The sequence below is a fragment of the Carlito syrichta genome, unplaced genomic scaffold, assembly GCF_000164805.1.
Source record: "Carlito syrichta isolate Samal-C Ts95f unplaced genomic scaffold, Tarsius_syrichta-2.0.1 Scaffold313783, whole genome shotgun sequence".
Lineage (NCBI taxonomy): Eukaryota > Metazoa > Chordata > Mammalia > Primates > Tarsiidae > Carlito > Carlito syrichta.
In genome coordinates this window covers 60,313-75,222 of record NW_007257879.1, presented here as the reverse complement: position 1 = coordinate 75,222, position 14,910 = coordinate 60,313, and the positions used below count along the sequence as shown (strand labels likewise).

Here is a 14,910-nt window from a genome sequence, read left to right as displayed (position 1 = left end):
AAGCTTCTATACTGCTCATGGGAATGTAAACTAATGCAATCTCTTTGAAAGACAGTGTGATGATTTCTGGAAGCCCTAGAATTTGACTTCCATATGACCCAGCAATCCCCTAATACGAATATACCCAGAGGAACTGAAGTCACTCCATCAAAAATATACTGTGCATGCATATTTGTTGCAGTTCTACTCACAATGGCAAAAACATGGAACCAGCCACGCTGCACATTGAAGCTGAACTGGATAAAAAAATGTGGTACATATACTTATCAAGGGAATATTATAAAGCCATAAAGACAGACAAACATATGGACTTAACAGCAACTTGGAAGGATTTAGAGTCTATAATACTCTGTGATCTATCACAGAATAAAAGATCAGTTTATTATATGTTCTCACTCATACACGGACCTTGATCAACTATCATAATACTACAAGAAAGTGGTTGGCAGTAGTGGGTAAATCGCAGGGGAAGGGAGTTGGGATTGGCATCTGAGGGAAACTGACAAGAGTTGGGGGGCACACTTCCACAACAGAATACCTGCTTAGTGACAATTTGTATAGCTAAACCTGAATTGTACCCCACATATTTAAAATGCAAATAAATATGTTAATTAAATAAAAACTAAACCAAGCAAAATAACATAGGTTGTCACAGAAGCAGCATTTTGGACACGTGTACAGATTTTCTTTCTAGGATAGAGAGGGGAAGATTCTCTGTGAGGCCAGACAGAAATTTCTCTGCTGAGCAGGAGCTGGGCAACAGGGGGTGCTCAGGACACACCAAGCAATTTCTGGCCCTGAAGCAGGTTGCACATGAGGATGCGAGGAGAGGGACTTCCCAGCATTGGTATTTTGGTTTCAAAACAAAAAATCAGAAAAAGGTAAAACAGGAATTTAGCAAAACCAGTGATGTGATTTTAAGCTTCGTACTCCACTTGGAGCACGAATTAAACCAAACAAGACAATGAGAAACACATTCAAAGAAATTAATTTCTAGTGCTTTCAAATATATTAATAGTTAGAATGTGAACATGCATGGTTTAATTAATTGAATGTCTGCAAATATTATGAGTAACATTTTCCTAGGAGGTAGATTTACAGAGAAAAAAGAACAGAACGGTTTGTGTACCTGTGTGCCACTGGAACGTGGGGTGGCTCACAGAAATTTTCCTGTGGACATTTTCTTATAAATTCTGGGTTCAAGAACTTCTGGGCATAAGAATGGACAAACATTATTAAACAAGAATTAGAACTTGAGCTTCAGCACCATGGTTACATGGTCCATGTATTATCTATCTTCTCTATCTCATGCTGGATCATTTTTGAGCTATAAATTGCCCTGTCTCATGAATATGCAAATAATCTTAGTACTATCAATATAAATACAGATATATCTGTGCCCTGAGAGCAGCATCCACCAACCCATACCCTTCCCTAGAGAAGCCTGTGAGAGCACAACTCCTCATCATGGATTGGAGCTGGAGAATCCTCTTCTTGGTGGCAGCAGCTACAGGTAAGGGGCTTTCATATCCCAGGGCTGAGGAAGGGACCAGGGTCTGTTCAGGGAGATTTCAAATACCCCTGTCTTCTGTCTACAGGTGTCCAATGCCAAGTGCAGCTGGTACAGTCTGGGGCTGAGGTGAAGAAACCTGGGACCTCAGTGAAGATCTCCTGCAAGGCTTCTGGATACACCTTCACAGATTATGCTATGCACTGGGTGCAACAATCCAATGGAGAAGGGCTTGAGTGGATGGGAATAATCTACACTAGCAGTGGTGGAACAAGCTATGCCCAGAAGTTCCAGGGCAGAGTCACCATGACCAGGGACACATCAACAAACACAGCCTACATGGAACTGAGCAGTTTGAGACCTGAGGACTCGGGCATATATTATTGTGCGAGAGACACAGTGTAAAAACCCACATCCTGAGAGTGTCAAAAACCCTGAGATGGAAGGCAGCTGTGCTGGACTGAGGAAGATGATGAAACTCATAAAGTTGAATTTTTCTTAGAAAATATTGTTAGGCAACTGTGGAGAAGAAACAATGGAAACATATATCGACTCTAATTATACAAGAAATATTCCACTAAACAATCACATTTTATGCAAAATACACAGACTGGAGAATTCATTCCTGTGTACATATCTGAGGAGACATGAGTTTTCAAATCTGACTAAAAATAAAATTTCAAGATTGTTTGTTCACACAGTATGTCAAAATATAATTCTTTTTTTTTTGAGTTAGAGTCTCACTCTGTTGCCCTGACAGGAGTGCAGTGGCTGCTCCTGCCCACCGCAGCCTCGACCTGCTGGCCTCCGCGGATCCTTCCACCTCAGCCTTCTGAGTAGCCAGAATTACATGCACATGCTACCATGCCCGGCTGATTTTTTTATTTGTCGTAGAGATGAGGTCTCGCCATGTTGCCCAGGTGGGTCTCTAACCCGCGGGCTCAGGCAATCCACTCGTCTCAACCTCCCAGATGTGCGGGATTATAGGTTGAGCCACCGAACCTGGCTCAAACTATAATGCTTAAGAATTAGCCCAAATATCTTCCCAAAAATACAACCCTTACTTCAACATACACTGTTAGAGTAGATTTAGGGTCACAGTAGAATTGAGAATAAGGCATAGAGCATGCCCGTACTCCCTTTTCCCACATGCACATTCTTCCCCACTATCAGCATTATGCACCTGCATCCTGTATATGTTACAATGGGTGGACCTTTATCAGCATATCATTAAATTTCTTTCCTGGGGTTTCCTTGACATAACAGTCTAAATTATTTGAAAACACCACAGGTTTTTGAAACGTGTTACAGAGAGATTTGCGAACAGGAGGGAAACTGAGTGAGACTATTTTTTCATATTCCATACAGATTTAGAATTCATCTGAATCCTAATGCTGTATTATCCTTCAGGCAGGGTATCATCCCCAACATTTTTGAAGTAAGTCAAGATCTCTAGAAGACCAGAATCTTCTGGTAAATATGATGAATATCCTTAAGAGAAGTGGATCTTTTGCATAGCAAAAAAAAAAGCATCAAGAGAGTGGGAGACAACCCTCAGAATGGAAAAAAAAAAAAAATATTTGTTAAATGAATATATGACAAAAGTTGAACATACAAGATTTACAAGAAAATCAAATGAGCTGACAGAGAAAAAAATTATCCTAATAAAATGTAGGCACAGGACATCATCAGACACTTCTCAAATAAAAACCTATGAGCAGTCAACACATAAAAGCCAAAATGCTTAGCTTCACTAATCATCAGATAAATGCCACTCATAAACACAGTACAATACCACTTACTCCAGTTATGGTGGACATCACTAATAAATAAAAAATTAAGAGTAAATAAATAAACAATAGATGCTGATGTGGGTTTGGAGTATAGGGGCCACTTCTACAATCTTGTTGAGAGTCCAACCTAGACCAACATCTATGGAAAAAAGTGTGGCAGTACTAAACTAGAAATTGACCTCCCTTATGATTCAGCATTACTCTTCCTGGAAATATACCTGAAGGAGCACGTGGCATTCTACAAGAAAAGATACTTGCACAAACATTTTCATTGAACACTATTCACAAAAGCAAAAATATGGAACCAAACTTACTTCCCATGAAAAGTAGAATAGACAGAGAAAATGTAGTACATACACAAGATGGAATATTATGAAAGTGTAGAAGGACAAAATCATAAACTTCGCAGCAAATTGGATGGAATTAGACACAAACATTCTTAGAGATCAATCACAGAAACCAAGAACAGTATACCACATATTCTCACTCATAAGTGAGACCTGAAGATTAATAACAATAATACAAAGAAGGGATTGGCAGTTGTGGGACACTGCCAGGGAACACGTAAGTAGACGACCTTAACAATAAATGGTACCTGATCCTAAAACAGGGAAACTGAATGCCAGTTTTAGGCCCAAATGTCACCTCAACCTAGCTTACTTATGTATCTAATCCTGCCTTTTACCCAACACAATTTATAATAAAACAAGGAATAAAAAGAAGAGTAGAAATGGGACCTTGTCATGTATGGCACACTGTATTTAGATCAGATGCACTGTAAGAAATTGGGAGGTTGTTCTGGATGAAGCTCTTTGGGGAGAAAAGACAGTACATGTGTTGGACCTGGTCAGGAATGATAGACTCCTCTAAACAAGCGGGTTGGCAACCTAAGGTCTCCCTCTCGGCGTCTATATTGATCATTTCTGCTCACTGCACATTATCCCTAGAGACATGAGTCTGAATGATCTTGGAGAGTTTCCCACTGGAGTCATGACTATGGGGGGCCCGTCAACCACCATCTGAGCAACTCCTTCTCCTTGATTATTGCTGCCAGCCCATTGGTGGGTACATTCTGGAAGATCACAAGATGTGTGAAAACATCCTTCCAGTGATTGTCCATTATGACACATGAAAAAATTATTCAGCTTTCTAAACAAGACAGGTGCCTGCAGAGATAAACAGAATGTATATATATTCTCATCTTGTACAGACACAACAAATGCTGTGTGTGGTGATAAGAACATTAAATTCAAAATGATTAACAAATAACTGAAGGTAGAGAGTAAACAAGATAACGGGTCATCCTCAAAGGACTGCTATGTGAAGAACTCACATCTTCATGAAGTGTATTGTTCCAGGAATTGTCCAGGAACTCAGAAAGGATCAGAGAGAACTCTGAGAATACCCTTTGTAGAGACAGCTGAGGGGAAGTATTGCTAAATTTCAATGATAAAGCAATAAGAGCTTTATACATTATCAGTACAGTTAAAATTCACTTATGAGTACTGTGTCATGAATAAACATGCAATATGATGGAGATTTTCCTTATGTCTGCCTGTTTAATTTTGGGGAAAAACACCTGAATTCCTTCTTTCATGACAAGTCCCTTGAGTTGAACATCTTTCTGTGGGTGACATTCTCCAGCCCTTCCCTCTTCCCTGCACATTTCTTTGACTCGGGGTGATAAATTTTCACCAGTAGAATAAGATGAGACAAGATCAAGTTATTGATCATATGTTTTCTGGCATTTCTCTGCATCTTAAAGAGTGAGATGTCAGCTCTTCACAGACCAAAATTTTAGGTGGACAAAAAGTAGCAGCGGAAAGCCACATATTTTAGCAGCTAATGCAGCCCATTTCCACCAAAAGAGTCAACATAACCTCCTCAGTGATATCCCAGGGCATTTCCTGAGTAATTTTATGAGTAGCCAACCCTCAAGTAACTGACTTGAAAAGTACTAATCCCACCTTCCATATAAATGAACTCTTTCAATTTATTATTTCTAAAGAAACAGAAAGAGTGAAATATAATGCATATTGGATATGACATTCTGTAGTAACATTTGACATCTCAAGATACACAGTGTTCTTGCCAGATTTTTTATTTGCAATTGCAGGACACATTCTTATCTGCACAACCTTGAGAGTATGGCTTTAGCCCTGACACACCCTTCTGTAGTCATGAGGATCAGAATCCTGAGGAAGTCTCGGTGATCTGGGGAGAGTATTCTAAGATATTCAGTGTAGGGATAAACGAGATTTTCTGAATAGAATAGACTTTTGGAGTCAGATTAAAGCTCCTAAGGAGGCTGGGCCAGAGCCAGTGTCCTTGACAACAAAGTCAATGTCTCATTTATCCTCCTGCTCTTGTAGAACTGTGCACATGACTCAGGACAGATCCAGTTTCCTGCTTTCCTGCTAATCCATTTTATTTACTTCTTTCTAGGCCTTATTCTCACAACTCCCTTTTCTCAATTTTTACTCTGAATATAGAGGATGTGTTTCTATTGTCTAAATCCCAGTACTGAGGGTCTTTGTCTGAGACTCAGGGATATCTCAGGCTGTGGTCCCTACATTGCCTTGGAAAGATAATAGGACTTTCTCATTCACTGTTACCAGGTTCTTCCTGATGCTCTTCGTCCATACATTTATTTGGGAAATGCAAATCAACATTTATCACCAAGAGGATAACAGTATTTTCCTTAATGTGGGATACTGAAGTAGAACTAATCTCATGCTTCTCACACTGTCGCAGCTTGACCTCCTGCACACTTGACTTTAAGAGAGCTGAGGATGGACCCTCCATCGTGCGGTGGGTTTTGTTTGCCAGGGATATGGGGTCTGACTAAGCATGTCAGGCCAATCCTGTTGGTCATAAGGAAGGACAGACTGCACTTCCTGGGAGAGTCTGAGACTGCTGCCAGTCATAGAGTTCGATTATTTTATATCTTTCCGGTATTGAATAAGACTCATTCAGATTATCTAGGACAACCCTCCTAATTGAGAGAAAGTTTATAGCCAGCTTTAGTAACATCAGATAAGTACCTTCACAGCAGCACATAGGTTAGTTTTATTTGAATAATTGAGATATAGTCTTGCCAAGTTGACACATGCAACTGATTGCAGCCATGGTTATTTTATATTATATATTCTACGCTAGAACTAGGCTCATGTGGAATTTTGCTAAAATAGTTGATACTATTGGCCTTTTGATAGGCCACCTTCATTATTGTTCTAAGTTTGTGGGTACCCTTTAAGGAATACTTCCATCCTTTTGAGAGAAAATGCATGAAGAGAGAAATTAGGATGAGGAAGATATTAATACTTAATGGAAGTTTATCCCTCAGTGAAAAAGACAGGAAGAGGAGAAAGGGTGGAGATGTCCTAGGTTTCTCTGCATCCTAACTTAGGTTGTCTAGAATGGGTGTAGACTGGATCTATCAGCCTCCATAGAAGGCACTAGAGTAACTTGTGACCATCTGGTGGAATAATGCTATGTATTACAGTTTATCTCTGAAGAACAGGTTCACCATATCCAAGGATAACTCCAACAACCAGCTCTTCCTCATTATGAATAATATGGGCCGTGTAGACGCAGCCACATATTACTGTGCATAGAATACAGAGAAACAGCCCAAGCTGGCTCCTGCACAAGAACCTAGGCTGTTTCTCAGTTGTGATCCTCCCCTACCTCTGTAGAACAGAAAACTGTGACTGTCAAACTTTGTGGTTACCCTTTCCACGCAACTGAATCAGATCCATGCCTTCTTTTTTATTCCTCGATAAAAAATCCAGGTGAGTGGTAAAATCCAGGTGAGTGGTCCATGCCAACCCTCAAGTAACTGACTTGAAAAGTACTATTCCCATCTTCCATATAAATGAACTCTTTCAATTTATTATTTGTAAAGAAACAGATATACCGTGTTTAATAAATGACCAAGATAAAAGGTTACTGTTACTTCGGTCAGATGCATCCCTGATATATTGCCACTGGATGGGCTGAATCCCCCCAAGAATAAGAATGGAAATAAGTAAAATGTATGCCTTTATTAAACTTGAAACTAATCTTACAGAACCATCCTGGGATATGGAAAAATGAAGAACTACACAAATGCACACTAAGCATTGTAATGAAGAAGTAATATAATTGAAAGGTGCATTAATAAAAGATCTTTATGAAATAATAAAACAGACTGAATGGGACCTCATTATGGGTATCCCTTAATGGCAGTCCACTAATGAGTTCTGAAGGATTTCATAAGGGAGCTGTAGCAGACGGACTTTCATCCCAGATAACTAGGGACACAGTGAGACATACATGCCCAAGGCCCACATTGGAAAGGAAAGTGTCTCAGCTTAATATCAGAAAAAAATCTTAGTAGATCAGATGAGCTAATCATCAAAAACAATTAAAAATGCAAATATCCAACATCATATTTCTTTACCTTTTTTTTGAGTTGGAGTCTCACTCTGTCACCCAGACTGGAGTGCAGTGGCCACTCCCAGCCACCACAGCCTCAACCTGCTGGGCTCCAGCGATTCTTCAAACTCAGCCTTCCAAGTAGCTGGAACTACAGGCGTGCGCTACCACACCCAGCTAATTTTTTTTATTTATTGTAGAGATGAGGTCTCACCACGTTACCCAGGCTGGTCTCAAACCCACGGGCTCAGGCAATTCACTCACTTCAGCCTCCCAATGTGCAGGATTACAGGCTGAGCCACTGAGCCCGGTCCAACATCATATTTCTTATGAATTATCTCTTTCATGCTGGAAAGAAAAATAGAATTGTCCATAATTTTAGGAAAACACTCTCATGGCAATGTATAACTATATTAAAATAACCAACAAACAACACTATATCAACAGGATTCAAGGAGTTAGCATGTCAGTACTATGGAACACCAGAAAAATAAAGACTTTTATGTACATTGTAAAACATTATATTATTCATGAAAATGAAATCTCATGACCAAAAAAATCTGATAAAATTAAGAAGAAAACTTAATTACACTTTAAAACAGTTTTTCTGCTAAAGTGACTGTCAAAAAAATGAAAAGAACCTGGAAATAGCCATGCTACCCGTCAAAAGAGGCCTGGATTAAAAAATGTGGTACATATACACGATGGAATACTACACAGCCATAAAAAAGAACAAAATCATGAATTTCGCAGCAACCTGGATGGAACTAGAGTCTATAATTCCGAGTGACCTCTCACAGAAACAAAGATCCGAGTATCACATGTTCTCACTCATATAATGGACCTTAAACATCCAATGCAATACTATACAAAAATGACTGACAATACTGGGAAACTATGGTGGGGGCAGGGAGATGGGATTCACAGTAGCAAATACCTGTCTGGGAATGGGGAAACACCCCATATCAACAGAGTGCCTGAATGAAACGCAATTGTATACCTAACCCTTAACTGTACCCCACAACTTCATAATAAAAAATAAACAACAAAAAAATGAATAGCAAGCCTCAGAGTTAATCAAATATTTGCAAATCACATAATCACCAAAAAACATGCATTAAGAATATGTAAGAATCCTCAAAAGAAAACAGTAGAAGAAACAATCTATTTGTAAAACAGGCAAAAATTTGAACAGGCATTCCATTAATGATGATAAACAGGTGCTATAAGAAGAATGTTGACAGAATTTATCAATTTATCGTTAGAGAAATTTATATCAAGACACAAAAACACCGCTAGCCATTTTTTAAAGAATGGCTCAAATAAAAACGAAATATTGACAATACCAATGTTGGTGAGCATGTCATGCCCTAGAGCCTGCAACTTTTCTAATGCAAAATGAAACAACTACTCTGGAAAATAATGAAAGATTCTCATGAGGTTAAACATGCCAAACAGAAGACCCAGAAAGATACTTCTGAGCCAGGCTTGGTGGCTCAGCCTGTAATCCCGCACCTTGGGAGGCTGAGGTGAGTGTATTGCCGCGGGTTCGAGACCCGCCTGGGCAACTTGGTGAGACCTCATCTCTACTATAAATAAATAAATAAATGAGTCGGGTGTGATAGTGCGCAGCTGTAGTTCCAGCTACTTGGAAGGCTGAGGCAGAAGGATTGCCGGAGCACAGTAGGTCAATGCCACGGTGGCTGGAAGCGACCACTGTACTCCAGTCTGGGCGACAGAGTGAGACTCCAACTCAAAAAAAAAGAAATATACTTCTGACTTTTTCTACAGAGGCTTCAAATGATATTCATTCACACTTCTTTGCAAATACTTATAGAAATGTGATACATGCTAGAAATTAGAAACAGCCCCAAAGACTTTAAAAAATTCAAAGGATACATAAACTGGGAAAATTGAGTACAGTTAAATAATTAAAATGGAGATCTGTTGATGTGCACACCATTACAGGTAAATGCCCAGACTGGATGATGACTGAGAGAAGCGAGGCTCCAAACCACAAGGGGATACAGTCGTGGGTATGACACAGTCACCCGGGATGTTGATAGTTTGGGCTGAGCTCTTTGTCTTCTTCCTAACTATACCCAGATGTTGTGCTCTTTTCAAATACTCTCTACCAGCATTTTAAAATATGAGTTTACTATTGTGAACCATTATCACCGCATCGTGCATTAAGAAGAAGGAAGTTAAAACTTGTTTCATTTGTTAGTTGTATGTTTGTACCCATTACAGAGGACTACACATGCATGGATATTGAGAAAATGTTAATTATAAATATGTGAAGGCTATTTCATGATATTTATGCCTTAGATAGTTTAATACAAATAAATAAAATGCATATGAAGGTAGAGAAAGTCGTTAAAATACGTATAAACACATATGAAATGTCAGAGACACCTGTAAATTCCTCTGCATGATTCTGGGTTTTTTCAACTATAACAATACTTTACTTAAAAATAATAACCCAGTGCCATCAAATTAGGAAAACAATATTCTCATATACTTCGGTAAAATTAAATAGGTAAATATTTTGGAAGGAGAGCCTGTTTAAAATTTCAAATACATCATTACTTTAACCTAAGGACTTCAGTAAAGGAACTAGATGTTCCAGGAAAGAATGACTACTGTTAACCCATGCACACACATATTAAAAGTATTCAGAATATATGATCTATGACACATAATTGCTGTGTATCTAGGTATGTATAACATATTACAGTTTTGATATATGTATGTTAAAGATATTTATATACCTATGTTTCATATAAATTCTAATGTTTATTATGAATTTTAATATCCAATTTTGGAGCTACTCCTGTTACCCATTAATAGAAAATAGTTTATTTTTAAATCTGTAAGCATTTACTTAATCATCTAATATTTATAAAACAAATTCATATACATTTAAGACATCAAATTTTAAGTTAAAAATAATATACATTTGAGATGAAATATAGAATGAAATGAGATTCAATTTACTGCATGTATTCTTTGTTACCAAAAATCCAAAAATAATTACCTTAATAATGTAAAATACTTAAAAGTTTCCCTGCTGCCAAAAGGAAATGAGCAAGTTATGATATTTTTGAAGATTTTATTTTTGTGTCAATGTTTTTAAAATTTGAAATGCCTTATATATAATTATTAAAGATAAAAACGTGCAGAGGTAATCTCAAGAAAATGCTTGTATGGAAACCTCACAGAAAAGAGTATCAAATATCATTGTGACATAAATAATTACATTTTGTAAATCCCTGTTTGTTTTTTCTCTTCAGTCTCCAATTTTCAGGTTGACACAGAAATAAATCCCTTTTATGTGTAAGAATAATAATTCGTTTTTGAATTAACTTGTATTGAACTATTCAAAAATGGGGCTAGGCTTAATGTACTGATTTTTTCATAAATAAATATTTAGTTTGATGATACTTTTGAAGCCGATTTTGTTAGAAATCTTATAATATCTGTAGAGTTGCCAAAGGAAGAAACATGCTGCAATGACACTATACCTTACCAATGAAATCTGTATTTCCTAATTTCTTGTATTCTGTAGTCAATGAATGCTAGTGCAGATATTGGAGGACAAATTAATCTAAGCCCTGCCAAGGGATTGCATATAGAAACTCATATTTCATATAAACACTTTAGTATAATGGATAAAATTATTTTTCCCAATACCCTTAAATAATACAAATCACTTTTGATCTGGACTATTTTCAGAATATGCTCCTAGACACATCACACAATTCCTCTATGTTCTGTTTTAATGTTACACCTGAAATATGTAGGTAACTTTGAAAAATTGCCTGGCATGCCTTGTGTGTAAATGTAAAATTAAAATAATGGGTATGAATCATTTTATGTAGAAAATACATAGCAAGAAGGCCCATTTTTTTCAAACACTATTCTTGCCACCAAATATCAAAAGCACCATCCTATCTGCTCTGGGCTCATCCCTCTCTTAGGCATCCCAACCCAGAGTGTGATTTGTAGCAGAAGACATGCAAATAGGGCCTTCCTTCTACTGATGAAAATCAGCCCAGCTCTGAACCTGCAGCACTGGGAAAGAATCCCCAGTCCTGGGATCCCCAGTTGTTCCCATCTGGAGTCTAGAACTGAACACAAACAACAAACCATGGAGTATGGGCTCATTGGACATTTCCTTGTCCCTAGTTTAAAAGATGATTCATAGCTGGGCTCCATGGCTCAGATTGTAATCCTGTGCCTTTGGGAGGCTGAGGTGAGTGGATTGCCAGAGCCCGCGGGTTTGAGACCTGCCTGGGCAGCGAGACCTCACCTCTACAATAAATAAAATATCAGCCAGGCATGGTATTGCATGCCTGTAATTCCAGCTACTTGGAAGGCTGAGGTGGAAGGATTGCCAGAGCTCAGCAAGTTGAGGCTGTGGTGGCCGGGCGTGGCCACTGCACTCCAGTCTGGGTGACAGAGTGAGACTCCAATTCAAAAAATAAAATAAATAAATAAATAAATAAAATAAAAAATAATTCATAGAGAACTGGAGATATTTAGTGTGTCAGTATATATAGGTGGTAGAAACAGTGGTCAGTTTTTGAGCAGGACATCTCTATGTCTGCAGGTGTGCAGTATGAAGTGCAACTGGTAGAGACTGAGGTAGGCTTGGTCCCTCATAGGGGGTCCCTGCGACTCTCATGTGTATCTTCTTCAGTGACTTCTACATGGAATGGGTTCACCAGACTCCAGCTAAAAAAGGGTTGGAATATATATATAAAATATTAGTTGAAATGGGGGCAGTCCAGACTATGTAGACTCTGTGAAGGTCCAATTCACCTTCTCCAGAAAACCTACCATATCTGCAAATGAACAACTTGAGAGTCTAGGACACATCATATAATACTGTAGAGCCATGTATTCTTACACAAGACACACAGTGAAGGAATGTCAATACTATCCCTTACTCAACCCTCCCTGCAGGGACACACGGCTGACATCAACTGCAGGGGGCTGGCAGAAACCACATATAAAAACAACCCAAAAATCAAGTACAGTTGGGGGTTAAAGGCTGGTTTCCTGTCAGGGTTTGGGATCTCCTTCCCTTCTGACAGATTCCCATATAACCACTCTAATTTTAGAACACACTGCCTTTTGAAGTGATATCTGAATATAAAAGAAACCAGTGTAATAGGAGGGCATATTCTCACAGGTGCAAAATGCAAATTGTCACCCCGAGATATGGAAAGTACACAACCATGGTCAACAGGAACAAAGGAAGCCCTAGGGGGGCCTCAGAATCTTTTCCAACCAACTCAGGGCAGGGACCTTAGTAGATTTTATTGATTATGACAGTCTTTGGAGATTCTTTGTTCAAAACAGTGTGTGGATGTCAAATTGATCCAGTGCTGTGCAAATTTAACAGAGTCCCCTTCCTCTCCAGTAGTCTTAGGAAAACTTTGTGTATATTGTCAATAAAAATGCAGTCACTTGTGTTAAAATCTTGACACACAAAACAAGGAAAAGCCATTAGGGAGGGCTCCCAAATACATATCCCATATAACCAGAACTATCCCAAACACTGTGCAAAACCACAACCATGCACAAAGGCCACTACAACCTTACAACTTATTACTCCTGCAAAGGAATGTGCCCAACCACTGCCAGCCCAAACCAGGACTTAGGATACCCTTGTTATAAGTGTCTCTAGGGTAGAATAGTTTTCTTTTAAAAAAAAAGACTCTTGAAGTCCTACTCATTGTGTTTTCAAACACATCAGGACTGGGCTCAATGGCTCAGCCTGTGATCCCAGCACTCTGGGAGGCCGAGGTGAGTGGATTGCCTGAGTCCACGGGTTTGAGACCCACCTGGGCAACTTGAGGAGAAATCATCTCTCCCAAAAATCAAAAATTTAGCCGAGCATGGTAGCACTTGCCTGTAGCTTCAGCTACTTGGAAGGATGAGGTGGGCGGATCACTGTACACCAGCAGGTTGAGCCTGCAGTGGCTGGGAGCAGCCACTCCACTCAAATCTGGGTGACAGAGTAAGACTCCAACTCAAAAATAAAGAAAAAAAAAATAAATATAAACACATAAGGATTGACATGCTGGAGTCTGTCCTGCGTTTTTTTCAAAATTAAAGAATAAGGCTCTTTCACCAAGTTTTGAAAGTTGCTTGTCTCTCATGGTTTTTCAAAAAATAAATCCAGGTTTATGACCATAAAGAGGACCTTGGGAATATGTGATGACGTGGCAACCCTTATATGTTTTTAAGTATTTGGACATGATGTATGACTGACTTAAAATATTTAGCTGTTTGGAATGTACTGCATGATTGATCACATTCTCAGCCATAAATCAGCTGCAAACAATTTTGATAAGATTGAAATACTGCCATGATCCTTCTCAGACAACAGTGGAATAAGAATAAATAACAACACCAACAAAATTCCCTCAAAACCAACAAAGACATGGTTAATAAACAGCATGATGTTGAACAACTACTAGCTTAACACAGAAATTAAAATAGATATTAAAAATTTCTGGTTACAAATTAAAATTGAAGAAACATCCTACTAAAACCTCTGGGATGTCTTGAAAGCAGTTCTAAGAAAGAAATTTATATCTCTATGAACACCCATCAAGAAAATAGGAATTTCACAAGATAACAGAATAACAAATCACCTAAGGGAACTGGAAAAACAAGATAGCCAAAATCTTAAATTTAGCAGAAACCACATCACCAAGATAAAAGCCCCAACACAGGACATAGACGATAACAATACTATAGAAAAAAAATCCACAAAAAAACATGGTTCTTTAAATGAATAAGCAAGATTGATGGACTCCGTAATCAGACTGACCAAGGAAGAGAGAAAAAAAATTCTAAAAAAAGCAATCACAAATGCAAAAGTTCAAATCACAACTGACCATGAAGAAAAACAAAGCTTATCAGAGTTTACTATGCACACTTGTATGGAAACAAACTTGATAACCCAAATGAAATGGATGATTTTCTAACATCATACAACCTCCCAAGGTTGAAACAAGAAGACACTAAATGGGTCAATAACAATCCAGGAAATTGACTCTGTCATAAGAAAACTACCAAAACAAAACAAAAAAAGGTCTACACCAGAACGCTTTCTTTTTTTTTTTCTTGAGTTGGAGTCTCACTCTGTTGCCCAGACTGGCATGCAGGGGC

The 14,910-nt window shown here is 38.4% G+C and overlaps 1 gene segment (V, D, J or C); it reads left to right on the top strand.

Annotated features, from left to right (window-relative positions):
- Window positions 1-1,467: 1,467 nt before the first annotated feature.
- Window positions 1,468-1,915, top strand: LOC103273148. The segment is given in 2 exon segments: window positions 1,468-1,513; window positions 1,599-1,915. Coding segments are annotated over 2 exon segments (363 nt in total).
- The last annotated feature ends 12,995 nt before the right edge of the window (window positions 1,916-14,910 follow it).